This window comes from Camellia sinensis, chromosome 12 (genome assembly GCF_055761805.1).
Source record: "Camellia sinensis isolate YWXY chromosome 12, ASM5576180v1, whole genome shotgun sequence".
NCBI lineage: Eukaryota > Viridiplantae > Streptophyta > Magnoliopsida > Ericales > Theaceae > Camellia > Camellia sinensis.
Window position 1 is genome coordinate 96594085 of NC_138972.1, and position 26229 is coordinate 96620313.

Genomic DNA, 26229 nt, shown 5'->3' on the forward strand with positions numbered 1-26229 from the left:
TGGAGTTCAATGCTTGGAAGAAAGGGCGACAGCGATCTGATGACCAGCTTATAAATCGGTTAAACACGGCTACCATACTGGCAAGATGTTGCACACCCTTCGCCGAGTTGGGTTGCTTCAATTCCTGTGTGGCTTTAATTTGGGAAAACTCCACCTCGATGCCTCGGTTGGTGACCAAGAAGCCCAGGAATTTCCTTGACCCCACGCCGAAAACATATTTAGACGCACTCAGACTCAGCTTGTGTTGTTTAAGAATGGCGAACATCTCTGCCAGGTTGGCCAAATGGTCGGCCTCACGTTTGCTTTTGACCACCATGTCATCGATGTAAGCCTCTATTGTGCGACCGAGCAGTGGGGCGAACATCTTGGTCACCATTCTTTGAAAGGTCACCCCGGTGTTTTTCAAGCCAAAAGGCATGGCTCTGTAGCAGAACAATCCCTTCGGTGTTATGAAAGATGTAATCTCCTGGTCAGGCTCATGCATGGCGATCTGGTGATAACCGCGGTATGCATCCAAGAAACTGAGTTGATTGTGCCCGACTGTAAGGTCTACCAGTTGGTCGATCCTGGGCAAAGGAAAACTGTCTTTAGGGCAAGCTCGGTTGACTGTCTTGTAGTTGACGCAGACTCGCCATTTTCCATTCTTCTTCAGTACCACGACCATGTTAGAAACCCAACGAGGGGTAGTGCACTTCTTGGATTGCCCTTGCTTCGAGTAAGTTTTTGACCTCCTTTACCACTATCTTGGCGTGATAAAAGACTGATCTCTGTGTTCTTTGAATGACAGGCCGAGCATTCGGAAAGACATTGAGTTTGTGGCAAATAAAGCTTGGATCGACGCTAGGCATGTCATAAGGCGTCCATGCAAACACTTTAATATTCGCCACCAAGAACTCTATCATCTCCAGCCGTTCTTGTGCGGTCAAGCTGGATCCCAACAGAAAGAACTTGTTTGGATTGTCTTTACTGATCTGCACCTCTACCAAATCTTCAACGGCCTTTTCTTTGGCCCTAGTGCCCACATCATCCAGGACACTTTGATCTTCTGGACCTTCGATCATTTGCACGAAGCCTTTGGCTGCTCGGCTCCCATTCACGGCCACGAAACACTGTTTGGCCATGACCTGATCGCCCCAAATCTCTTCAATCACCCCCGTAGCTGAGGGGAACCTCATAACTTGGTGGTAGGTCGATGCCAACGCCTGCATGGCGTGAAGCCATCCCCTGCCTAGGATCAAATTACATGTGGAGGACACCTTCAACACCCAAAACTCCACCTGCTTGACCACGGATTTGACTTTGACCAGTAGGATTATTTTTTCCATGGGCCACTCCAGTTGCGAGTTGAAACCAACCAGTGGCGAAGTTGCCAGAGCCAAATCTGTATCTCTTTGTTTGAGCTGCTTGAAGGCGTCGTAGTACATGATCTCGACCGCACTACCTTGGTCGATTAAAATGCGCTTAACGTCAAAGTCCTTGACACGAAAAGTGACCACCATAGCGTCATTGTGTGGCGTTTGAATGTGCTCAAGATCCCGGCTTGAGAAACTAAGCACATTTTTCTCCTCGGTCTTACCTCTTTTAACCATGGGCTGGACTGACAGGACTTCCCTCATATGTTCCGCTTTTTTTATCATCCCTCGGAGCTCGCATACCTACGCTAGCGCGATGATACCATGGATCACATTGACCACTCCTTAGGGGGGTGCTTCTAGGGCAGCCAAACCATTTGGCTCAGCCAGAGCATGATACGCAGCCATGACGCCCCCGTCGATGTCACGGTCCAAGTGACTAGCGGCGACCAACTCCTCCAAGTGTTGCTCTAAGGGCAAACAGTCCTCCGTATGGCACCCATGCTCACCATGAAAGGTGCAGCGATACCGCGGATTGAAGCCCTTCTGCGCATCGCCCAACTTGGCTGGAAATCTGACATACACCTCGTCGCGGATTTCACTAAGGATGCGGTAAATTGGGATCTTGAAAACCATGGTGATGCCTATTCGGGCGTTCAACTTTCTATTCACATCTGCCGCGGCATCATAGGGATAATCAACTCGGTCGTTGCGGCGACCTTTACCCCAGTTTCTATGATCCAGACCACAGTCTGATTCTCTTACATGGTCAATTGGACGGTTTGCCTCATGTCCGACCATGTGAACTTTTCCAACCACCCTTTTGTCTGTTGCCACCGAATTCGCCTTCATGGTAGCCGCGGTTGCATCATCCTCTACTTGGATGTGCTCGTTGATGCGTTGCATCAACAGCTTCATGGTAGTCGATTGGTTCGTGGTGAGCGAGTCCCTCAGTCTATATCCTACCGGGAGACCGCACTTGTATTGTTTGATTGCCAAGTTGGTCGGGCAATCAAGGATCTCGTTGAAGGTTTCCCAATATTTGGCGTTGTACGCTTTGAGGGAGTCACCCGACTCTATCTTGATACTCAGAAGGTGGTCAACCTACTTTGGCATTTTAGTATTAGTTTTGAATTGGGTCACGAATGCTTCCACCAATTGTTGTCACCTTTCGATACTTTTCTCCGGTAGCCTCTCAAACCATTTTAGGCCCAACTCGCCCAAACTGGACGAGAAAATAAGGCACATGAGAACGTCATTACGCCTGTATCCAGCCATAACTTGTCGGAAGTGGCTTACATGCATATATGGATCAGTTTTCCCGTCATAGAGCGTAAACTTGAGCTGGTGAAAGCCCGCAGGGAGTGGTGTGGTCTCTATCTCAAAGGAGAAGGGGGTGGCGCTCAATCGCGCCAAGTTTCTGTCTAAAGGGACCTGCATAGCAGGATGTGACGGCGGCATAACGACTTATTTACTAATGTGACCTTCGTGGGATAACCATTGTAGCGCTGGCACCCTCTGCGCCTCCCGTCGGCTCGTTCGTTCTTCCAAGACGTCCCTCAAGTCCTCCGAACGAGCGGAGTAGGAATATCTCAACGTCATCAATGGACGTGAGGGATGGTAACTGCTGTCTTGTGCGCAAGACTTCTCTGCTGGCGGGTCAGAGTCACCAATCCCATAACTTTTGGTGATAAAGAGGGAGGGCATGCGCCGCTGGTTCTGGCTGCCTTAACGACGGGATTAGGTGCGCTCACTGTGGTTACCCACTCTAGCAACACCCTTCCCTTTGACCTGCTGCTTTAGTGTCTCCATCTTTGCCACCATCCTTCGAATAATGGCATCTTGATCCCTCAGCTTATGCTCCAGGCGCTGAGCATGTGACTCTCTTCGCCGCTGGTGCCCGTCAGGGCTTCGTGGATGGCTAGTGCTCCTTGCGCGCTTGTCTCGCACATCTCTGGGGAGCTCTTTAGGAGTGGTCTCCAGACCAGCCATGGTAGGGATGGTGGGAAGACCATATCTTCTCCAAACGGACTCCGGAGTAATGCCATCGATGGCAGACAATGGGACATCGTCGTTGTTCGCCATCAAAGATGGTCGAAAGAGCTTGAAGGACAAGGTTTTGTCTGTCTGAGTATTCCCACAAACGGCGCCAATTGTACGGGGAGCAAATATCTGGTGATGTCCGTACTCCTCGTGTCCAAGCTTTACTTCACTCTGATTAACCTACGAACACAACGATGGTAAGCTACCCGGCGGTGTGTTGCCGAAAAATCCCTCCGACGAACAAGTTAGTACACTTCTAGAGAGAGAAGACAAAATGGTCTTTAGGGCTGTTCATGGAACCTGGACACTCGACAAACCCGTCCGGTTCGAACCAATCAGATGAGCTACGGACGATTTTATTTACAGAGATGGTCGGCTGCGGATGTTACTTCTCCATTTTTTTAATTTCACGGATGGTACACATTAAAATTCAATAAATCCGATCCGACCGATAAAATATTTAAAAAATATATTTACCCTCAACGTGTTTAGATTGGACTCATATTCTATATCCTAGAGAACTGTAAAGACAGCCTAGGAACTCAAATCCATTTAAGAAAATAAAAAAAATATGTATCCTAGGCAACTCTAAAGACAGCCTAGAGAACCCAAAACCCTTTAAACTATCTTTGTTTCTCTCTCTCTTCTCTCTCTTTCTCTAGTATAGTTCTTCACAAAATGATGGTGATGGTGGCTTTTCCCCCAACTCGTCTCGCAATGGTGAAGACGATGGTGGTGATCAAAATGGCAGTAGCAGTGGCGAACTCGCGACGGTAATGGCGCAAGCAGATTGATGGTGACGATGAGTTCCTTTTTTCAATGTATCATATCTCTTCTCTTTTAGATCCTTCTCTCTCCATGTGAATACTTTTCTTCATTCTCTGAGGTCTGTGTGTGTGATTTCATTATTTGTATTTGAAAATTCTGAATTAGTTTCTTAGATTTGATTGAGTGAATGGTAAAGTGTATGTGTTGTTTGAGCTCTCTGCAAAATCGTTAAAATCGACCGACAACACCGAATTAGTGTGCGGTCGAGTTCCAGCACACTGGACCGCACACTAGCGGTCGACATCGGATGAAAAAAGTATTGAACCGAAAGGGTCGGTTCGAGTGGTGGTTCAAACACTGAATCCGAGTCGACCGACCCGTGAACAACCCTAGTGGTATTTTAGCTCTCACCAGTCTCCCCACATATAAAGGTGCTGCCTTGTTTATATAGTTTTGCGCGCGCTTTTGTGCCCATTCCTCTCTGGACGCGTGGACCTGCTCCCCTCTCACATTTCCCTACGTGTCAACTCTAAAATAGCTAATCACCACCTAACGAAATTATCAAACCAAATTAAAACATATGAACCGCGAAACCTCCTTCCTATAGTGCCAAGGTGCCGCTGAAAACCCCCAACCGGGCTACTTCTAACGCGGCATCACGGCTCACCGAAACAACCGTTCTAATTGACCGGTTACTTTGACAACTTCACCGTGGCTCTTGCCGAGCCCCTCAGTCCTGGCCGTTCTCTTACCCGGATGGTCCGATCCTCAGAAGTTCTAATCCGTTTAACACGTCGAAGTGCACATGTTCAACCAAGATATCAATCCAAGGTCACTTAGCCTAGACCACGCCGAGATTTTGATCGGAGCACGCAATGAACGCCCGAGCTTAGCTCGACCTGACTCAGTTTGGCCCAACTTAGCTCGGCCCAAATGAGCTCAGCCCAACGCCAAATTAGGAAATCTCCCTCTCAGTAACATTCTAATTAATGTAATCTCAAGCGTGACACTTAATGTAACGCAGATAAAAATACTAAAAAACTACATAGTGTACTTTTTCCAAACGTAACACTCACGGTTTGAAATTATATATTTACCCAAAACTTACTAAGGAATTTTTATACTCATTTTGGAATAGTTTGAAGAATTTCACACCCTTTTGAAATGGTTTAAAGAATCTCATATCCTTTTTTTAGAGTGTTATATTAGTATATTATATTTGAAAAAAATATGCTAAGAAATTTTTTTTGTGTGTTACATTGGAGTGTTACACTAATGAGTTTTTTTGAAATGTTACATTGGAAAGTTACGTTTGAAAAAAGTATAATAAAGAATTTTTTTGGAGTATTACAGATTGAAATTATACATTTGCTCAAAATTTATTAAGGAATTTTTGTATTCCTTTTGCAATATTTGAAGAATCCCACATCCTTTTGGAATCTCTGAAGAATTTCATATTTCAAATCAGTCAAAATAAAAAAGATTCACGTATAAAAGTTTATCTTAAATTTGATTCTTATAGGTTGTATATCTTACATTTCTAGCACAAAAGAGAAAAATATATATATATATATATATAATAGAAATAAGAATATAATTGTAAATTCAATTTTAAAAATAATATATCAAATCTATCTTTTTCAAAATTAATGGAACTAATTAGTTTATAAGAGAACTCTTGAGACTAATCGTATCACCATTCCTTAATATGAGATTTACAAATAAAATTTTCAAACATTAATTGACTACTAAAATTTAAAATTTAAAATTTAAATCATAGTCAACAAATCATATTTTGAGTATATATGTAAAGGTTTTTGATAGTGTTGATATATCATATTTTGAAAATATATGAATATTTTAAGTAAATTATATTAAAAGGAAAATGAGATTTGAAATTGACATCATTTATCACTTTTTAATTTTTAATTTTTTTTTTGAGAATGAAAACATTTATCACTTTATCACTTGAGCAACACATTATATATGTGCATTCCTCGTTTGCAATGCACATACACATTGTGTGTGCATAGGGATTATTAATGGGACAATTTAGGTTTACCTAATCCACAATTATTGTGTCTAAATCTCATATTTTAATGAGCTTTTCAAGCTTTGACTAGTCAACGGATTAATACGGGTTGGACCTATTTAAAAAATTAAAATCGCATCCCACCCATAAACTCAAATCTTATGGGCCAAAATCAAATCAAATCGTGTTACACATTTTCCATTACACTTGTATTATGAAGTTTTACACGTTTTTCATTCACATATTTTTAATATTTTCATTAGTTATTTTTCTTGTTTACTTTCCTACATAATTCAAGTATTTTGTTTTTGTTTTGTTTTTTTTTTACCTTTTTACACCTCATATAATAAAAAAAACAACCAAGTAAATATGTAGAAAAGGAAAAAATTAAAACTTTAAACATGAGAAAAAAATCAAATTAAACATTAGACTTATCTATACGGATTTTTACGGGCCGGATTTATGGACGGACTCAAACTATAAATTTTTGTTTAAAACCCTAAATCATCTCTTATGAGTTGAGATAAACTGAACACTCAACTGGATTGAAAGTCATGGGCTGAGTTGGTCAAGTTGGATAATATCAGATTTTTTATTCACAGGCCATTTGGAGACCCCTATGTGTGCATATAGCTACTTTTCATACACACAATTCATGAAATAAAAATAAATTAAATTAGTTTAAGTAAATTTGTTGGTTAAGGGATATGATGCAAAAATAGAAATAAATTTTAAAAAGTAAATAACTAAAATGGAGAGATACATACTTTTAATTCAATATTTTATTGTTATTATTATTTGTTTGTTCCTTAATGATTAATGTTTAGCTAACAAGATTAATTACACTAGTATTTTGCCCTCTCAATTTTTTGGACAATTGGGTTGAAATTCATGCGATGAACGAAGATGATTCTAGAGTAGTTTCAAATATTCTTCATCATACATTCAAATCCGTCAATTATTATTATTATAAAAAAATTAAAAACAAAAAAAAACTGTACAGATATATTCTTAAGATGGAAGTGTCATAATTTTATAATTAAGAAATCTACTGGGTTAAAATAGAGGGGAGTTGAACGTGTAAATTAACCCTTATAATTAAGAAATCTACCAGGTTAAAATAGAGGAGTTGAACGTGTAATTTAACACTTATAGTAGGTTATGATTTTATATATTTTTCCTAAATATTTATTTTTAAAATTATATTTATCGTCACTTTTTTAAAGGACAAATATGATAAAATAAAAATAAACTATCAATAGGTCATAATTCCCATAAAATCTTATTGAAAATAAATTCTAATAAAATCGTTACCAAAAATATTTTTTTGTGACAATTTTTTACATGTCGTTAAAAATTGACAATTAATGACTTTTTTCTATCACAATTTTCATAATTATCACTAAAGTTTACAATTAATGACGTTTTTTTGCAACATTTTTCAAACTGTTTTTGAAAATCAAAAATTAGTGACATTTTTTATGATGATTTTTTTAAACTGTCACTAAAACTTATAATTAATGACATTTTTTATGATAATTTTCAAGCAGTTACTAAAAATTAACAATTAATGACGCTTTTTAATAATGTTTGATGAAAACACCAGGATCTATTGAATAATAAGTCCACATATTAGAACCTACACGTAAGTCTCATAAAATAATATGATTATGATTGTCAAATCAATTTAATTTTTTTTAATAAACGATCTAAACATTAGCCTCAATGGACCTCAACAACACACTCCAGCCTCCTGGGGTTTCATAAACTCAAAATATAAGTCAGCAGCAAAAAACAAAAACAAAAGTGTTTCCTCGCAGAGTTGCTTGAAAAAGAGCTTATTTTGTAACAAAAGGTACAGCTATTGCCTAAACCTTAAAAAGAGGTCAATAATTACCAGTCACAAAATTTTCACTCACCCATTGAAGAAGCAAATAGGGAGCTTCAAAAAACAGAAAAAGCAGAGGGGGGAAACCAACAAAGTACAGAAAAAGGCGAGCCACTAGTGCTTCGAGGAAGGAAGCAAGCAATCATACACCCGTTCCATTCGTGACGTGATGATCAGCTTATATGAAGTTTGTAGTCTTGGCTTCCCCAAATCAATAATATCCTGTCTCAAACTGTTACATTGTACATATTGTTAGCTCCTCTTCATAATGAGAGTGTCATGTGTGTGTAGAAATGAGGACATGCATTAAAATATACGGGTACCAAGAGTAAAGTACACTCAACCCTGAAGTTTTTGACAGTTCAAGGGCCACTACTACAATTTATGAAACAACAGCTATCTCTCTCTCTCTCTCACAAACCCACCATGGCTATGTCAGTTATGGTCTTGAGACAATAGTAGCTAAATTACTGGTTGGTAATTCTTTGTCTATAATTGCAATCAACTCAACATTGCCATCATTGCTACATAATTCATTAATTTCAAACAAAGCATTGCTTGACTTGAAACTATTAATACACCGACCACCCAAATTCACCCTCATTGACGTAACCACCACCCAGCCCAACCACCCAAATCCATCAAATGCCACAATGATCACCATCGAACACCCACCACACAAACTCACCATAAACCACCTTAGCACAACTGTCACCAATCCCACCACCCCAATTGGCCATCCACCGCAGTCACTCAACACAACAATTGAAACCCACCACCACCCATCATAAAAAAACCCACCACCTACTGCAGTCACTACCTGAGAACACTAGCCATCAAAATCCATTATCTACCACCGCCTTAACACCATTCTCATAATATTGATACATAAAACACATTACCCAATTTCTTCTCCTCCTTTAATGCAATTAACAACAATATATGAAAAGCTTGTGGAGGCCAACGGCAAGTTTGCACATAGTGGATTGATGTGGGTAAAGTGGGCTTTTAAGGGTTTATCAAATATGACGGTGATGGATGATCAAGATTGTTAATAGTTATTGATGGATAACTGGTAATATTGATAGAGAGTGCATCATTCATGAAAGAGAGAGATGTTGGAATGTGTCCCACATCGCCTGGAATTACCCCATCTATGCTGGTTATAAGGCTCCCGTTTCTCTCTCCTTAATACCTGGGTTTTAAAAAGAAGTGTGAGCTGAACTTTTCAATTTGGTATTAGAACTTGGTTGGGCTTGTTATTGGTGTGTCGTTTGTTTGGTTTCTGTAAGTTGTGGTCCAGGAGGGTGCGTTAGAATGTGTTCCACGTCGCCTGGTATTGCCCTACCTGTACTGGTTATAAGGCTCTAGTTCTCTTCTCCTTAATACCTGGGTTTTAAGGAGAAGTGTCGACTGAACTTTTCAATTAGAGAGAGAGAGAGAGAGAGGAAATTGTGTCACAAAGGATGGAGAGAAAAAAAATAGGAGGAAGATTAAAACGTGAAAAGATAGCGTGCTGTTAGGCCTTCATGGTCAATTAACAAAAAGGAGGATACAACCAACTGGGCTTAGCCTAGTTGGCCACCATGGGTTCAACTCTTCTTAAAGGGAGTTGAATTAGTGGGGCAAGCACTTAGGCCCCGTTTGTTTTCAAAGATAGAATGGAGGAGAATGATAATAAGGGGATTAATAGTGAGGGGATTGATAGTGAGGGGATTAATAGTAAGAAATTGTTAAATTATTTTTATATAAAATAATAAAATAAATAAAAAAATATAAAAATTAAACATTAATATTTTAAAAAAAATTCCCAATATAAAAAAATAAAAAAATTTCTAATCCCCTCGCTATTTTTCTAATACCATCTCTACCTCATCACTATGAATCCCCCTTCCAAGGGTATTAGTAATACCAAGGTATTAGTAGTCCCAATTCCCCTTCCTATAACCCCAAACAAACAGGGCCTTAGTGCTTTGGATTGGGTGGGGAGACTAACTCCCATAGTTCCTAATCCAATCACTAATCCAATCACTGATTTTCACCGATAATAATAATAATAATAAATAAATAAATAAAAAGAGGATTCCCTATATTGTCAACTAGGGGTGTCAATGTCATTCAAAAAATCATTAGAATAACCCTTGTAATTTGTCAGAAACCTTGAGCATATTACTGTAATTTAACCAAAAACTAACGAATCAAAACTAACCATAGCCATTCGCCGGTTGCCTTCGCATGCCACTCCACAGCATGGTATAGGCGATCCAGACTATACAAAACCAAGCCAAACATGCATTCCGCATCTTTTTCCTACAAGCAACAAAAGGGGCATTACTATCCCTTCTCTCTCAATAAAACCAATTAAAACAAGTCAAAAACCCAATTAGGATGTAGAGACTGCAGACCAACAATTCGTTGACAAAAAAAAAAAAAAAATAGAAACAAAAAGAATTTGGATTTCATACCAATCCTTGATCTATGCAAATTTGGAACTGCATAATCCTTTTCTCAACCTCCACAATTAGCAACCTTCTTTGGAGTCTAGCAATCCTTCCTCTACCTTCTGCTCTAGTATCCTGATTTATAACAAAGAGAAATCAGATAGTGAGGCTGAAAGTACAAATAAACAATAACCAATTTGGCAATCACAAAATTTTACATGATTTACCCTCTAGTACACATTTGCTCCATAATCTGAAAACCAAATATGCAAAACAACATTATTTGTGGGTAAAGAAAAAAAACTGGATGCCCTCAGGCTTGAGCTTGCTCTCAGACTAGAAAGCTTAGCTTATGCCATTACACCAAGCAATGGTCCTCACACCATAAATAAATGAACAGTTATGTTTAATTTCCTCCAAACTTGTTATTTCATATAGATATTCAATGGATAGTCCTTCAAGGTCAACATTTATTTGAAAATGTATCTCACTCCCATACAAGTCGTTATCTATTTTGAAAATAATACATGTTCTATATTCAAATTAAGTGCTTGATCTACCTCTATATCCTCCAATATGGAAAACTTAAACAGCTAGGCCTAGATTAACGTATGTTTTGAAGATGTGGCACGGGCACAAACACAAAACAAGGATTTAATAGGATACAAACTGATGACAGCAAAATTAGATATAAAAGTACAGTCAAAGAATGTAAGCAAACAAGTAAACTCACGAGTAACGATTGTAATATATGTAATAAAGCAAGAGTCTTTCTTTGGGTGTTAAAAACTACTACATTTATAGAAAACGATGACCCTCAAAATATGCTGGCAGAATGAAAATTAAGGACCATTTCAATACCAAGAATACCCAATGTTTTTGGGGAGCATAAACTGAACATCTGAGTAGAGTAATTGTACATATTGTAGAAATTTAATGTATAAAGAGAAATGATTGTATTATTTATTGATATGTTTATTGATATATATTACAATGATTCATGATTCCTATATATAGAAGAGGGTGAGTGTGTAGTAGGTAAGGAGTAGGTGAAGTGGAGGTGGTAGTGGTGTAGTGGGTTAGGTTTAGTGGAGTAGGTGAGGTGGTAGTGGTGTAGTGGGTTAGGTTTAGTGGAGTAGGTTTAAGTGGGTGAAGTAGGTGATAGGTTTTAACAGCCCCCCGCAAACTCAAGGGGGATAGGAACTAGCCAACTTGAGTTTGGAGAGAGTAACAAAACAAGAAAATACATAAAAATAAAAGAGGATAGGAGACACTGTATGGTCGTGTCAGACCATTGGTGAAGACACTGGATGGTGGTGTCATAACGTTGTAGAGGACACTGTATGGGGGTGTCATAACGTTGTAGAGGACACTGTATGGTGGTGTCATAACGGTGTAGAGGACACTGGATGGCGGTGTCAGACCGATGTAGAAGACAGTTTATGGGGTCATGTCGGACCGTTGTAGCAGACAATGTTGTGACAGTGGTTGTGACAGTTTACAGAGTCTTGCTGGACCCTTGTAGAAACTAACCGGAATCAATGTCGGGACAGTTTACAGAGTCTTGTCGGACCCTTGAAGGAGCTAACCGGAATCAATGTCGGGACAGTTTACAGAGTCTTGTCGGACCCTTAAAAAATACACTGTATGATGGTGTATATAGGCTGCCCAAATATATATATATATATGGATATATATAGTGAGCCCTCAAAAGTCGCGCCCTCAAAAGGCGCGCCCACTTCATCAAAAGGCGTGCCTGACAGAAAGCGTCGAGCCATCAAAAGGTGAGCCGGAGACGCGGCGAGGCACGTGAGCGACAGAGTGGTGTGTCGGCCTCGGCTATTTAACCAAGGTTGAGGCGGAGGCTGTGCAAACCAGTCTGAAACCGCCGAAAATCCTTTGAAAAAACTCTTCCGTTTCTGAGAAAGAGATTCTGGAACACTCTGTTGCCATTCTGTAACCAACCTTTCTCTGAAACACTCAGCAACCCATAACATGGCCTCGTCTTCCCGTTCAGCTACCCAGAATATGGCCTCTTCGTCCCGTGGTCTGCTCACTCTTTTTCCCGACCTCAACGAGTCAACAAGAGAGATAACTGGTGCGGTGGCACTGGAACCTCAACCAAGCGCCCCGGAGTTTGCTCCGTTGAACTTTCCTATGCGGTCTGTGGAGCAAAGAATGGCAGTGCAGTCGGATGTAGAGGCCAATCAGTATACATTGAAGTCATGTGTGGAAACCATGACTGCGGTTACAAATTTGTCGAACCGGCTGCAGAGTAGGACAAATGAGGTGCAGCAGTTAAATGCCCAACTGGCTCTGCTCCAACGCATGTATAAGGATGCGCGAGCAGAGATAAGTGTGCTAAAGGCGGAAAACAAGGAGCTGAAGCGGAAGGCCACCGTGATGTTTCGATTTGGAGGGCCGCCATATGCTGCAGTGGAGGAGTATGGGGGAGTGAACGTGCTCGGTGGAGGAGGAAGCACGGAGGCAACACCGTCAAGGGCCGCCCAGGACGGAGGCAAGAAGAAGAGACCGGCGGAATAGGCGAAGAAGTGAGGTCGGTGGGTTGCCGTCTGCAGAAAAGAAAACAAATCGTCGGGTGTTGTGTTTTGGTGTTTTTTTTTTTTTTGTGTAAAATTGTGATCGGGGTTGAACCCTGAGATGAATAAAATTTGGTTTGGTGTGCAAAGCTATATGGTATGAAAGGAATTTGAAAAAGATTAAAAATAATATGAAAGAAAAATAAAGAAAGAAATAATAAGAATATATGTGAAAGCCGCAACGGTGTGCGGTATATAGATATATATATATATATATAGATTTATTTATTTATTGATTTTATTTTATTTTATTTTATTTATTTATTTATTTATTTATTTTTTTTTTTTTGGTTTTATAATAATAATAATAATAATAATATATTAAGGAGGAAAGCATGTGCGCGGGTGAGAGTTGTAGAGAAAAGAGATAAAGATAGGTGAATAGTGGTGGATATGATTAAAGTGGGTCTGATATGGGTGGATATGATTAAAGTAAAGAAGAGTGGGTAGATAATAGTAATAAAAAGAAATGAAAAGAGGGGGACAAAACTCATGTGATAAAGTGGAGAGAGAGAGAAGAGGGTCAAGTCCCATGTGAGGATTTTGATCCTGATGAGATGTTCAAGGCATTCTTTGGCCAGACCAACATGTGTCGGACGTCACGTGTTTACAGGAGGGGAATTGCAGTAGCACTGTATCAGAACAACAATCTCAAGTCGATGAGTTATCATACTGTGCTTCATAAAGTGCATTCCTCCTTGCACATTCCAGGATGGTTTTGTCAGCAGTGATGAAGTATGCAGCAATGGATGTAGCAGATATGATGAGTGCCTGAACTGTATAATTGAGGTTTGCCTTTGCCCAAGGAATCACACGAACAGCAACCAAAGTAGGCACGGCACTGGCAACACAAGCAATGGAAGCTGCCTTCACTCCTGCTCGAACACCCTCTTGAGTGCAACGGCGGAGGAGGGAGATCGAAGACAACATCGGCGACGATGGAGAGGTATGTGTAGAGGTCCGGTGGGCGGCCAAGACGAGGCTGCCGCCCGCCGGTGAAGCAGAATGACTAGGTTGTTAACCTTGCTCTGATACCATGTAGAAATTTAATGTATAAAGAGAAATGATTGTATTATTGATTGATATGTTTATTGATATATATCACAATGATTCATGATTCCTATATATAGAAGAGGGTGAGTGTGTAGTAGGTAAGGAGTAGGGTGAAGTGGAGGTGGTAGTGGTGTAGTGGGTTAGGTTTAGTGGAGTAGGTGAGGTGGTAGTGGTGTAGTGGGTTAGGTTTAGTGGAGTAGGTTTAAGTGGGTGAAGTAGGTGATAGGTTTTAACACATATCAATCCTAACTCTCAAATGTGTCGAAACAAAAACCTCATACACTCCATTAACATGGAAGCAGCACAGCTTGAGGACATTAACACCGCTTATCTGGTCTCCCTTATGTATTAGGAAGATGGAACAAATAGATAAGAAGCATAACCCAGCGGTATGCAAAAAGTTCAGAACCTTGATAAGATGTCTTACCTAAACACAATTCAAAATTTTAAAATATTGCTTTTAGGAAGTAGTTTTTTTATTTTTTAAGAATTAAGGTGTTTAAAGTTGATCCACTGAGTTGATTCTACTTGATTGAATTTAGAGTACTAAAGATTTTCCAAAGTGATGATAAAAATATTTCAAACATGTATCTCTTTTGCTAATTATGGATTTGAATAGGAAAATAAAAATAAAAGATAAGTGAGAAATTGGCATGTGTATCCTTAGAGAAGCCTCATGGATTCACCTGAGTCAAGAACATTGGATATAAAGTATATCAAATATTTAAACTAAGCTCTAGGATTTCCAATTCACCAAGGAAAACCAAAGACACAAGAGACATGTTGTTTCACATCTAATGATGTAACTCTGGCTTGAAGAAACCGTATGGAGTACACTACAAAAATAACAAGAACTCCATAGAGCTTACCTGTTTTAACCATGCACGCACCAACATCAGCAAAAGAAGGGAGAGAATGAAAGCTGGTAAAGCAGCTAGAATAGCAAAATTGATTTCATTGGCCTTAAGAATCTGGTCTAGTTCAAGCATTGCCCTGTTAGAACATGGTGGTCAGGAACTTAAACAATCAAATGACTTGAATACCAAAGAGAATTGACTTCTAAAAAACTCAGTCTACTCACGTCTCAATATCCAACTTCAGCTTCTGAATCTGTCATAGCACAAAACCCTTGTCATATAATCAGAACTAGAAACCACCGACTGCCAGAGAAGTGCAGTATATTACCTGGATAAGCAAAGCACGAACAAGCTCTCCCCCAACAAGACTCTGAATCGGATGCGTAAGTTCCTTCTCATACCTACATTAGAAAATCAATGAATTTGTTTTATTAGTGAAGAGAGAACCAATAATCCAGCAAGCTCAAATTCGCAAGCTGCTTGCCTCTCAAATGCCTATAAAGTTCCTTTCAAGAGAATACTTGGGAAAAGGAATATTGTAGCTTTTGGGATTTTCTATAGTGAGATGTCGTCTAAGAAGCATTGACACTTCTAAAAAGGTGCCATGTTCGTGCCGCACCATGACACTCGTCAAACACTCCCCAACATGTGTTGAACACACATCTAAACATGTCCCATCATATATATTTTTTAGAACTGAACAAACTTCAGACACTTGGAACATGCACTTATCAATCATGATTGTGACAGAAACATTGGACAAATTGTTCCTATGAAAAGTGGAGTACACAAGAATCAGACTTCTTACAAAATCTATTTAAAAAAAAAAAATCAAAAAAATAAATAAATAGAGAACCTTCAACACCATTTTATTTACAAAATTGGAAGATGGAAGGAAATGGCTCTTTCTACATGTCGGATAAATGCAAAAATAAAGGCAAGCTGAAGATAAACTATAAAGATCAAAGGGAGATGATACACATTTAATTACTTGAATGCTACAAAAGGAAGAGAAAAAAGAAGAGTGCCACTAGAGCAGTAATGAGAAATAACTTAATAAGTAACATAAACAAATCCACAATACAGCCAGTGCTTTAACCCACACCTTCCCTCGTGTTAACAGGTGGTTATTACTTAAAACAGATTCTACCAGAGTTTCGCACGCAACTTAAACACCTCACCAACTTCATCAATCATGATAAGTAGCTATACAAACAAAAATGATATCTCACCTTTCCATTACTATTTCAAGCATTTCCTGGTCTGATGCATTCTCTGGAAATGTTTGACCTTTTGTCTGCTCACTGAAAGCCAGTAACATTCTGCAAACCAAGAAAAACATATTTTAAGGTCAATTAGATATGAAACCTAGTAAAGCTCAGATGTGTCGACCTCAAATCAATATGTCCAATGATAAATTCAATTCACAAGGGTGCCCTGTGCCTTGGGATGAATTATGTCCTAAAGTATCAATAGTATGTCAAGATGATTCTTCATGACGATAGAGCCAGAAGCATTCATGCATGGGCACTACAGTAATAAACTTTTTTAGTAATTAAAATTTTATTTCTCTCTTTTTCTTTCTTTCTTTCTTTCTTTCTTTTATTTATTTTTTGAAAGGAAAAGAAAGCTCACTAATAAGTAGTACAAGAACCAAAACACCTCAAATCCTCATATTTATTTCACTTTAGTTAAGCTGAATCTCAAAAGCTCTCCATTAGGCTTTTTGTGTTTTAAAAGCCTACATCTTAATAGTTTCCAGTTTGTTCTTGAAACTTGGGGCTATGTAAATGGAAATTAGGGATTTCAACTTCAGCCCTTTTATAACAAACAAATGTTCATGTTATTCCAATGCCAGTGGCACAACGGGTGGAGAAGCTTCAAAGGGACTTTTGTGGGGTAGTGGCGGTGATGATTTTAGGTATCACTTGGTTGATTGGGGGCGGATCTGTCAGCCTAAGCAGGCTGGCGGTTTGGGGGTGAGGAGGTTGGTGATTTTCAATAGAGCTTTGTTAGGGAAGTGGTTATGGCGCTTTTGTGGTGGCAGGTGGTGGCTTCTAAACATGGGGTGGGAAGAGGGGGTTGGGTTTCGGGGGATGTGTCCTATACTTATGGGTGTGGGTTATGGCAAGGGATTTGGCTGTGAGGGTGGAGTTTTGGAAGTAGGTAGGGTTTAAGATGGGGGATGGGATTAGGGTGAGGTTCTGGAAAGACAGGTGGTGTGGGAAGGTGATGTTGGAGACCCGTTTTCCTTTGATTTTTCATATTGTGACAGATCGGGATGTTCCGATGGCTTCTTATATAGGAGGTGGACGTGTGGTGGTTTGGGATAGTCAATTACGGCAGGATATCCAAGATTAGGAGGTTGATCAATTGCTGGAGTTGTGGGATTTTTTATATGGTTTGGGGACTGTTGGGATTAGACAAGATGTCATGGTGTGGAATGGGGTGGGGGCAAAAGGACGGTTCATAGTAGCATCATTTTATTGGGTTTTGGTGAGAGATTGTAGCAGGATCTTTCCATGGAAAAGTATTTGGGTTTCGGGGGTTCCGTCTAAGGTCGTCTTTTTCATGTGGACGGCAGCATTAGGTTGGAATCTTATGTTGGATAATTTGATACGGAGGGGGCATGTTTTAGTGAATCGGTGTTGCATGTGTTGTGATAATGCTAAGTCGGTGGACCATTTGTTTCTTCATTGTTCAGTGGCTTCGTATTTGTGGGGTTGCTTTTGCTCACTTTTTGGGGTTGTTTGGATTCAACCGAAAGGGGTGTTGGATTTGCTTTGGACTTGGTATAGCGTTCGGCTCGGGCGTCGACGTCGGCGGGTGTGGTTATTGGCACCGTTCTGTTTAATGTGGCTAGTTTGGTTGGAGCGGAATAGACGCACCTTTTTAGAGGTTCTTCATGGTGTCTCTTGATTACAGAATCGCCTTCTTATAGTTATGTATAGTTGGTTGGAGGGTAGGATAGATCCGAATCTATTTGTGTTTTTAGACTTTTTAGATGAGGTGATTGGTTAGCGTTGTTTTATTTTTGTGGTCTCCCCAACCTGGGGTGGCCTTCCTGTATTAGTTGCATCATCTTGATGCTTTCTCAATAATGTTTGCTTACTTATCAAAATAAATAAATAAAATAATCTGATTGCAAAACAAAACCAAAAAAAAAAGTCAAAGGTTGTAAGAAAAACTAGCAAATTAAATAACTGATATGAAACTCAATAAATCTTAACCTAAACCACAAAATAGAAATTTAAAAAAATATATATATATATATAGAAAAATATTTTTGCATTGACATAACTGGAGATGGCTTACAATTTACAGGACGTGTTGTATGTACTCATGACCAATGACTAATCTAAACATGTCACATATGCATGGTCAATATTCATTATCAAACATTTAACTAACCTGTGTAGGGATTTGGCAGTTAAATATACTTCTTCATGGTCCATTACAACTTTGTGCCTCTTCCTGAATGTCTCAAAAAGTTCATCTCTTATAGATAGAAGCTGATGAAAAATGGAGTGCAGAAAGACACATAATTTGGTTATTCCACCATACTTAGAAAAGTGCATTGTGTAAAAAGTTTTTGAAAGAAAACATAAATAAAAGGGGGAGAGGAGGGACGGTGAAGTGCTACAAATATATAATAATAATATATTGCCAACAATCTTCATGTTATACTCTGCACTGGACACATCCAAAGAAGGTTGAACCTGTTCCTCCATCTGAAGTTTCAAGAAGAATCATAAGCCATTACATAACACCTATGTAATTACATCAGAAATACCATTACTTCTTCAAATGCCTCATCGAGTCCGTTCCATATTCCAGTTAAGAGATTGGAATACATGGTTTCTGACAATCTGCTACTATATAAAATGTGGAGACATCAAATTCAATAGATTTACAAAACAAATCACTTTTTATCTTCAAAATTCATTGACAATATCTTCGTCGTCCTATTATATTTCTCAAATCCCCACCAAATGCCCATAGAGGTGCATTGATATATAAAATATTCTAAAATTTAAAACTAGATCCCAAGCATAAGCAATCGAACCATGCAAATTATTTAGAGCTTGAAACTATGAAAAATGCGAACAGTTAGCAGAAATTATACCGGTTGCTCTACATGGTCATTCCAAAAGCTAATAGTCGAGTCCTTTGCCTCACGAATCCAGTTGTCAATGTCAGAGCTTCCCATCAATCTACTATGCTTCAAGACCCAAATTGAACAGACCGAGAAACCAACAATCCCACATGTATAACGCATCCAGTACAGAGTTACTTTCCTTGGTTTCTGGTGTTTTGTAACCTAATGGAAAAGCAGGCAAATTCAGCAACACAAATCATGCAAATAGTTAAATTTCAGTCCGCAATTGCTATGCCAAATCAGCATAAGGTGGGGTTTGCGTCATGATGTAGTGTAGTGAGAACTTATAAGGCTGTTTGAAACTTAGGGGTTTTCATGTTCTTCTCTCTCCTCTATGTATGTCCATCCCCAAGCCAGTGATAATTTTCTTTGCAGGCCATCAAAGGTTAAAATTTGAGACTCTTAGGAGATATATGTCAGTGGGCCTCCAATCTCAATATGTGAGGCACATAACTTACACAAGAATGATCTCAATGTTCGACATATGTACTACACATACAAACTCCCTAAATTATCTTCTCAACCCTTCATGCATAAATACAAACTCAAACCAAAATAAATGTGAATATTTACTATAGCTAATCATAAAAAAATAAAATAAAAAATAAAAAAAATAAATGGACATTTTCTAGATTCTGAAAATTTTCAACTCTTTTTTACATGTCAAACGTAACCACCTCCACCTATATTCATTGCAGTCAATATATCTTTTTATGTGCAAAGAGGCACTACCTTTTACTTAATTTTGTACTACAGTAGTGTGACGGATTATGGGTAGATCTTAGTAAATCATACTTCTCGGAATCCCATTCTACTCCATAACATTTATAATTATTCAAAATCCTTTTTAGAAACAAGCATTCTTAGTAATAAAACACAACCACAAACTTTGAACAAAAATCAAAAAGCATAAGTAAGAATGTTCAGACTCTTACAATGACATTTAAGTAAGAATCCAGCTTGTGTAGATTTTCATAAATTAAGTTGATAGCATCTCTAATCTCACAATCTGTCCATTGAGAGCCTTCCTGGTTCACTTCTGGCAATTTCTCAAACATTAGAGGGAATGAATAGCTCCCATCAACAGAAGAGTCACTCTGCACAGTAATTACACAAACAGAAAATGGTATAAAAGTACATCAAAATTAATGGTAAGTAGTTCTACCTTCTTTTGATGCTTTATGTTTATGAATAAAATTAGAAGTTAAAAGAGAAAAACAAAAGAAAAGAGAGGCAAACAATACAAAGGTAAATTGCAACTACAACAGGGAAAGCTGGAGGAAAACAAAGTAGGTCATCTGTGAGAGAAGTAACCTGACACACTGTATGAAAATGGCCAATTGACGCCTCCAATTTTGAAAATAAACCATTAATAGTGACCAATAATAAGGGCAATGACTTCTCAGGATGCTTTACTAATTCCTCCCCAAATTTGTCAACCTCTATATAAATCTATATCAACCAACAAGAAATTAGTCCAGAACTAATTATTTTGTCTCAAAACAAAGAGATAAAAGACATATAATATATGCATATGTAGCCTAAGATCTATTTATTTGCTCAATTATCTTTATTTAGGATTCTTGGAGAATTCCTTATCTTTTACTCTACTTATGTTTTCTTATAGGGTTGTGCACGAACCAAACTGGTGCAGTTTTAAGGAGGAAATGGGATCAAACCATTCCTTACGGTTCCAGGAAATTTAAAACCAGAATCAGACAGTTAAAACTATGTAACCAAGCTAGAGAAACCAGTTTGGTTCCACGGTTTTGGTTCCACGGTTTTAGCCTAATCCAATTAAAAAAAAAAACCATTTATCAATAGAAGATCAATTAATTGCAACATGACATAGAAGCAACTATATAAATTTATTACTTAAATACTTGTCAAAAACTAAATTTTAAGTCATAATATTTATGTGTTAGTAAACAAATATTGGTTATATTAATTTATTAGTGTGAGATTCTAATAAATTAAGAACAACTCAGTTGATTGATGCATGTGAAGGTTAAGTTGGAAATCTAAGGTTTGATTTCTCCTCTCAGAACCTTAATATTTTTTACTTTACCTACTAAAATTAGTTTGAAAAAAATATAATAAACATAGGGAAAAGTTTGGTTTGGTTGAGTTCACTACAATTCTTATGAGCCTTAATCCATGAATCAAACCATAATCAATGGTTCTTGATTATTTAGAATTGGAACCAAATCATCTCCTAAAAAAATTTGACCATACCGTACGGTTTGAACCACTTTGGACAGGTTTTTTTGTGCACCTTTAGTTTTCTTCTCTTTTGAATTTCCAATCTATTTTTAAAACCAACTGTGTTAACTATTTTTCCTTTTTCTTTTTATGCACTGTTGAAGAGTGCAAAGTGTTCTATTATAAAACTTTTCTTCTCCAATTTCTGTTGACGAAATGCAAACTTTTACTTGCAAAATATTATATTTAAATTTTACACAAAGCATTATAATTTTTTGAAATATTTTCACTTGTTTATTATAGTTTGGGCTTACTTTGTGTATATGTTCCAATAAATTTTATTCAAATTAAACTATTACGTGATTTTCTTTTTCGATAAGATCTTATGATCCTTGATCTAACCATGTAAACCCCTTTGTCAATCCAATGTAGCATCCCGATTTTGACAATATGTTCATTACAGCTAGAAAATGGAAAAAAGTATAAAATAAAGTAAGCATGCGAGACCTAAGATCTAAACAATTGTACATTTAAGAAAATGCACCATCATGTAAACCAACAAACAGGAAAACGAAGATATCATGATCACCGAGGAATGAAAAAAGACAAAAAAAAAATCACAGAGTAACACAATGAAAATGCCAATATAAAAAAAATAATTTATGTATAGCAAACAAAATTAACAACAATATACAGGAAACCTGTGCCAAAAATGTAGCCAAATGATATCTTAAGCTAGTTAGGACAGTTATCCTCTCAGAAATATGAACAGACGCAGAATGGCAGAGATTTTGCATGCCAGAACCCTCAACAACATATTCACGTATCAGCTGAACTGTTCCATCAATAAATGCCCTTGGCCCTCTCTCAAAAATCAAAAAGTAAACTTTCCGAGCATTTGATGCCTGAGATTAAATAAATTAGCAATCTATAGATAAATTTAAACAATGCATTCGCAGAAAAAATTTCTACTACAAGATTTAGGGAAATTCTATTCGCACATCACTACAAACTCAGTACACACATGTGTATTGTTCGGATAGAAACTTCCGAACAAAAACCAAATGTCCGGACATAAAGTTCCAAATAAATTTAAAGAATGCATACTTGGAAAAATGTCCACTACAAGATTTAGGGAAATTCTCAGTACACACCATTTGTATCGTACCGACATAACTTTTGGAACAAAAGCCAAATGTTTAGATGCAAACTTCCAAACAAAAATAATTGTTTAGAGATACTTTCAGTTCAACTGTTTATGTCTGAACAACTAGTTTATGTACATGTCGTGTGCGAATAGAATTAACCCAAGATTTACACTCCGTTTGAATAGTGAGGTGAGGTGAGAAATGAAAAGAAATGAGTATGGTTTCCCACCATTATGTTTAGACAAATAAAAGAGAAGAGAGTGAGGTTTCTCATCTATCTCGTTTGAATAGGGTAAATAAAAAGGGAAGGGGGGGGGGGGGGGGGGGGATCAAAATAATCTTTCATATTTATAAGGCATGTTTTTTCATATGGGTAATTTTGATGTTTTAGAAAACTTTCATTAAACCCGATTCCTTTCCCCCCAAATCTCATCACTTTTGGTGAGAAACAAACCATAGGTTCAGTGAGAATCTTTTTCTCATCATTTCTCACATACTTAATCGTCCAAACAAGTGAAGGGTTCATATTCTCACCATTTCCTTTTTTTTTTCTTCTCACCAAACCCCTCCATCCAAACGGAGTGTTACTACACTCCTAATGGAAAAAATTATTCCACACAAAAGGACCTTTACTAACCTCTGCTCTAGACTGCCAAAAATGCAAGTTCTTCTGAATGTTATGCAAATCTAAAAAGATGTGCTCCAAAATGTCTTCCAAAACATCAAAAACTTTAGAAGCTTCAGATGTATCCCTGTGTATATATAAATCAAGGGCCCAATCTTAATTTCAAAAAATGTTCACAAAGGAAGCTGAATACTTACACAAAAGATTCGAGTGAATTGGAAGGCAATGGCAGAGGGAGAGAAGGCTTGCGTCGGCGTGATCTGGAGCGAGTTGTTTGGTGATAGAGATTGTAAATTTTCCCGAGAAAATCCAAGCGATAAGAGGGTAAGAAACTGACAAGTCGGTTCCAGAGATTGCTGGAGTAGGTTGAGAACAAGTTTTTCAACTCTAGCGATTTCTTTGATGGCGAAACCGCCATTGAATCAAATTGAAATGAATGAATCAAAACCCCAAAAGTTGTTTGATTCAATTCATAAACCCCAACAAAGTCGCAGCTTTCCAAGTAGGGTTGATAAAAAAACGGGTCGGTTGGTTTTGTATGGCCCGCCCGCCCGTGAATCGGAGCAAATCAGGAATGACGTGGAGTTTTTTTTTTTCTTTTTGGAAATCTTTTTATAAAAAAAACTCCCAGCCTTATGATAAAATAGGTCGCAATCAGTTCTATTAATTAGATTTATTTATCTATATATATTTTAATTGATAAATTCGTTATCGTAAAATTCATAAAAACAAAAGAGGCTAAATAATAAGTACCAAAAGTAGAATCTATTGATAATTAAGCTCTGTGTTTATAATTTTATCAATTTAAATTCTAATATTTTGTTTTGTTTTCAATATAAACCATTTACCTATTTTTGTTAGGTATAATTGACAAAAAAAAATAATATTTTACATATTTTTCATACACCTAATGATTAAAATATCATTTTTTCAATCAATTTTACCTTACAAAAATAGACAAATATTTAGATTAAAATAAATCAAAGATTATGATTTAAATTGATAAAATTAAAAATTCGTGATTTATTTTATTATAAAATTCAAACACTCTATATATATTTGTAATTTATCTTTTTTTTATGAGAAAAATGATGTGTAGTTAATTTTTTAATTTTAATAATGGTGGTATTAATAAAAAAAATCAAAATTATATGACATGTTATGAATAATTATTTATGTGACGAGAATGGAAATATGTAAAATGAGAAAATAATAAAGTGAAAATGAGTATTTAAGTATACTAATTTAGTATTTTAATCTTATTTTATTTGAAGAAATTTAAATTATGTATTATATACAAATAAATATAATCCACATAAGGACCAAAAAAAATTTCATTTTGCTTTTAAATTGATCTAGACATTGCATTCGATTATCATAAATAAAATTTTTAAAAAAATAAATAAATAAATTTTTTTAAAAAAAAGATCTAAGAGTGAAATAGGACAACGAAATTGCCATCTTTATTTTCAATCTTTAAAATTGAATAGAAACGATTTAAACGCATACAAATGGCCTTTTTACATCTATTATAAATTTCTTGTACTTTGTGAAAAAAATTATGGTATAGAATAATATTATATGTATCAATTAATATACTAACTAATATATTAGTAGATGATGTTACATACTTTTAGAGATTTTGGGTATTTGTGATTTATATAATAGGTAGGGTCAGTAATAATTACATAATACTAGTTAGTACACTAATATGTATATTAATTGATATATATAGTACCACCGTATTATATAACACCAAACCAGTAATTACATTATTGTTTGAATAATACTATATATATCAATTACTGTATTAACTAATGTACCAATTGATAATATGACATAATTTAAAAAAAAATTAATATTTATAATTTGTATAATAAATAAAATTAATACTCCCTCCGTCTCAAAATATTAGTCCCTTATTCCATTTTTCATTGTCCCAAAATATTAGTCCCTCTTCAAAAATCAAGTACAAAAATAATATAAATTTCCTATTTTACCCTTCTTTTAAATTAATAAACAATATAAAAAGTACAATTATGTATTGATATTCCCAAAAAATGTACTATTAAAAGGATAATTTTAAAAAATTAACTTTTTTCAAATGCAATAATTATACTACCAAAAAAAGTTAAATTCCTTAAAAAAACCATTATTTTAAAACGGAGAGAGTAATAATATCATAATTAATATTAATACATTAATTAATAGATTTACCACTACCGTTATTGTTTATGACAAGTGGCCTATGTGCTGCAAAATAATATATTTAATTGAATTGTTTTTTACCAGAAGTGAGCTTAGAGGGGACGCCAACAACGAACTTTCATTGTTTGGTAGTAATTATTGTTTTTGGGATTTGAATAGCCTTCCCAAGTGTCACAAATTTCTAACCTTTTTATCAATATTGGTCTCGTTTGGGAAGTGGTTATTTTAGTAGGTTATTTAATTTTTTTGGTTATTTTAGTAGGTTATTTTAGGTTAAGTTTGGTATTCTCTAAAAAATCTAAAAAGTCAAAAAGTCACTATCTTATTTAAGTCACATTATCTTATTTAGGTCACATCACCTCTCTAACACATCACTTCAAACCCAATCCAAATCCAATCCATATTTCATAAAAAGTCAAAAAGTGTACTTATTTAGTCTTCCCAAACTTGGCCTTGGAAAGATGAGATGGATTTTATTTGAATTATTGTATTAAAAAATGTGTTGAAATGATGTTTGAAATTAAAATGACAAATTTGTCCTTAAAAAAATATTTTTTTAAATTGCTATCAAGGGGTAAAATCGTAAAATGTTCATTGATGGAACAAGTGACAAAACTGACAGTGTAGGGTGTGCCTACACTGCCGGCTGTGCAGTTTTTTTTTTTTTTTGAAAAAGCTTGCAAAAGTGACTTTTTAGCTAAAAAAAATTTTTAGGCTATAATAGCCTCTTTATGCACTTCCCAATGTGTACTTTTTTTTATTCATGTACTCCCTCCGTCCCAAAATAATGGTCCCTTTTGGGGAATCTAACTTTTTTTGGTAGTACAATTATTGTACTTTTAAAAAGTTGGTT

General features: G+C 36.7%; 2 protein-coding genes across 5 annotated transcripts; both read right to left on the minus strand.

The window, feature by feature from the left end:
- Nucleotides 1-665: 665 nt before the first annotated feature.
- Nucleotides 666-1616, minus strand: LOC145803753 (uncharacterized). The gene is made up of 2 exons (XM_082897089.1): nucleotides 1356-1616; nucleotides 666-1202 (listed from the first exon to the last, which is right to left on the minus strand). Exons 1-2 carry the CDS (start codon nucleotides 1614-1616, stop codon nucleotides 666-668), a joined length of 798 nt encoding a protein of 265 aa, XP_082753215.1.
- Nucleotides 1617-7869: 6253 nt separating this feature from the next.
- DGS1 (dgd1 suppressor 1) lies at nucleotides 7870-24076 on the minus strand. Of its 4 annotated transcripts, XR_014345624.1 has the most exons (15): nucleotides 23366-24076; nucleotides 23181-23295; nucleotides 22097-22300; nucleotides 20508-20645; nucleotides 20129-20290; nucleotides 19161-19355; nucleotides 18446-18546; nucleotides 16267-16356; nucleotides 15363-15435; nucleotides 15259-15287; nucleotides 15047-15170; nucleotides 10752-10777; nucleotides 10549-10659; nucleotides 10293-10393; nucleotides 7870-8315 (listed from the first exon to the last, which is right to left on the minus strand). XR_014345624.1 is itself a non-coding variant. In XM_028202768.2 (14 exons), the coding sequence occupies exons 1-14, from the start codon at nucleotides 23584-23586 to the stop codon at nucleotides 8198-8200; spliced, it is 1782 nt and encodes a 593-aa protein (XP_028058569.2). In that variant the 5' UTR covers nucleotides 23587-24076; the 3' UTR covers nucleotides 7870-8197. The 4 variants fall into 4 exon arrangements, 3 of the variants coding, with proteins under 3 accessions (XP_028058569.2, XP_082753629.1, XP_082753630.1); XM_028202768.2 differs by lacking the exon at nucleotides 10752-10777; XM_082897503.1 differs by lacking the exons at nucleotides 10752-10777; nucleotides 22097-22300.
- Nucleotides 24077-26229: the final 2153 nt, after the last annotated feature.

Excerpts from the sequence above, each read along its gene's own strand:
- LOC145803753 (XM_082897089.1), bottom strand. The coding sequence starts at position 1,616 with ATGAGGGAAGTCCTGTCAGTCCAGCCCATGGTTAAAAGAGGTAAGACC. Across the intron at positions 1,203-1,355 it reads CTCTGGCAACTTCGCCACTG|GCGTTGGCATCGACCTACCA; the intron begins GTTGGTTTCAAC and ends CACGCCATGCAG.
- DGS1 (XM_028202768.2), bottom strand. The coding sequence starts at position 23,586 with ATGGCGGTTTCGCCATCAAAGAAATCGCTAGAGTTGAAAAACTTGTTC. Across the intron at positions 16,357-18,445 it reads ACTGCCAAATCCCTACACAG|AATGTTACTGGCTTTCAGTG; the intron begins GTTAGTTAAATG and ends CTTGGTTTGCAG. Across the intron at positions 15,288-15,362 it reads TTCGTGCTTTGCTTATCCAG|ATTCAGAAGCTGAAGTTGGA; the intron begins GTAATATACTGC and ends GTGCTATGACAG.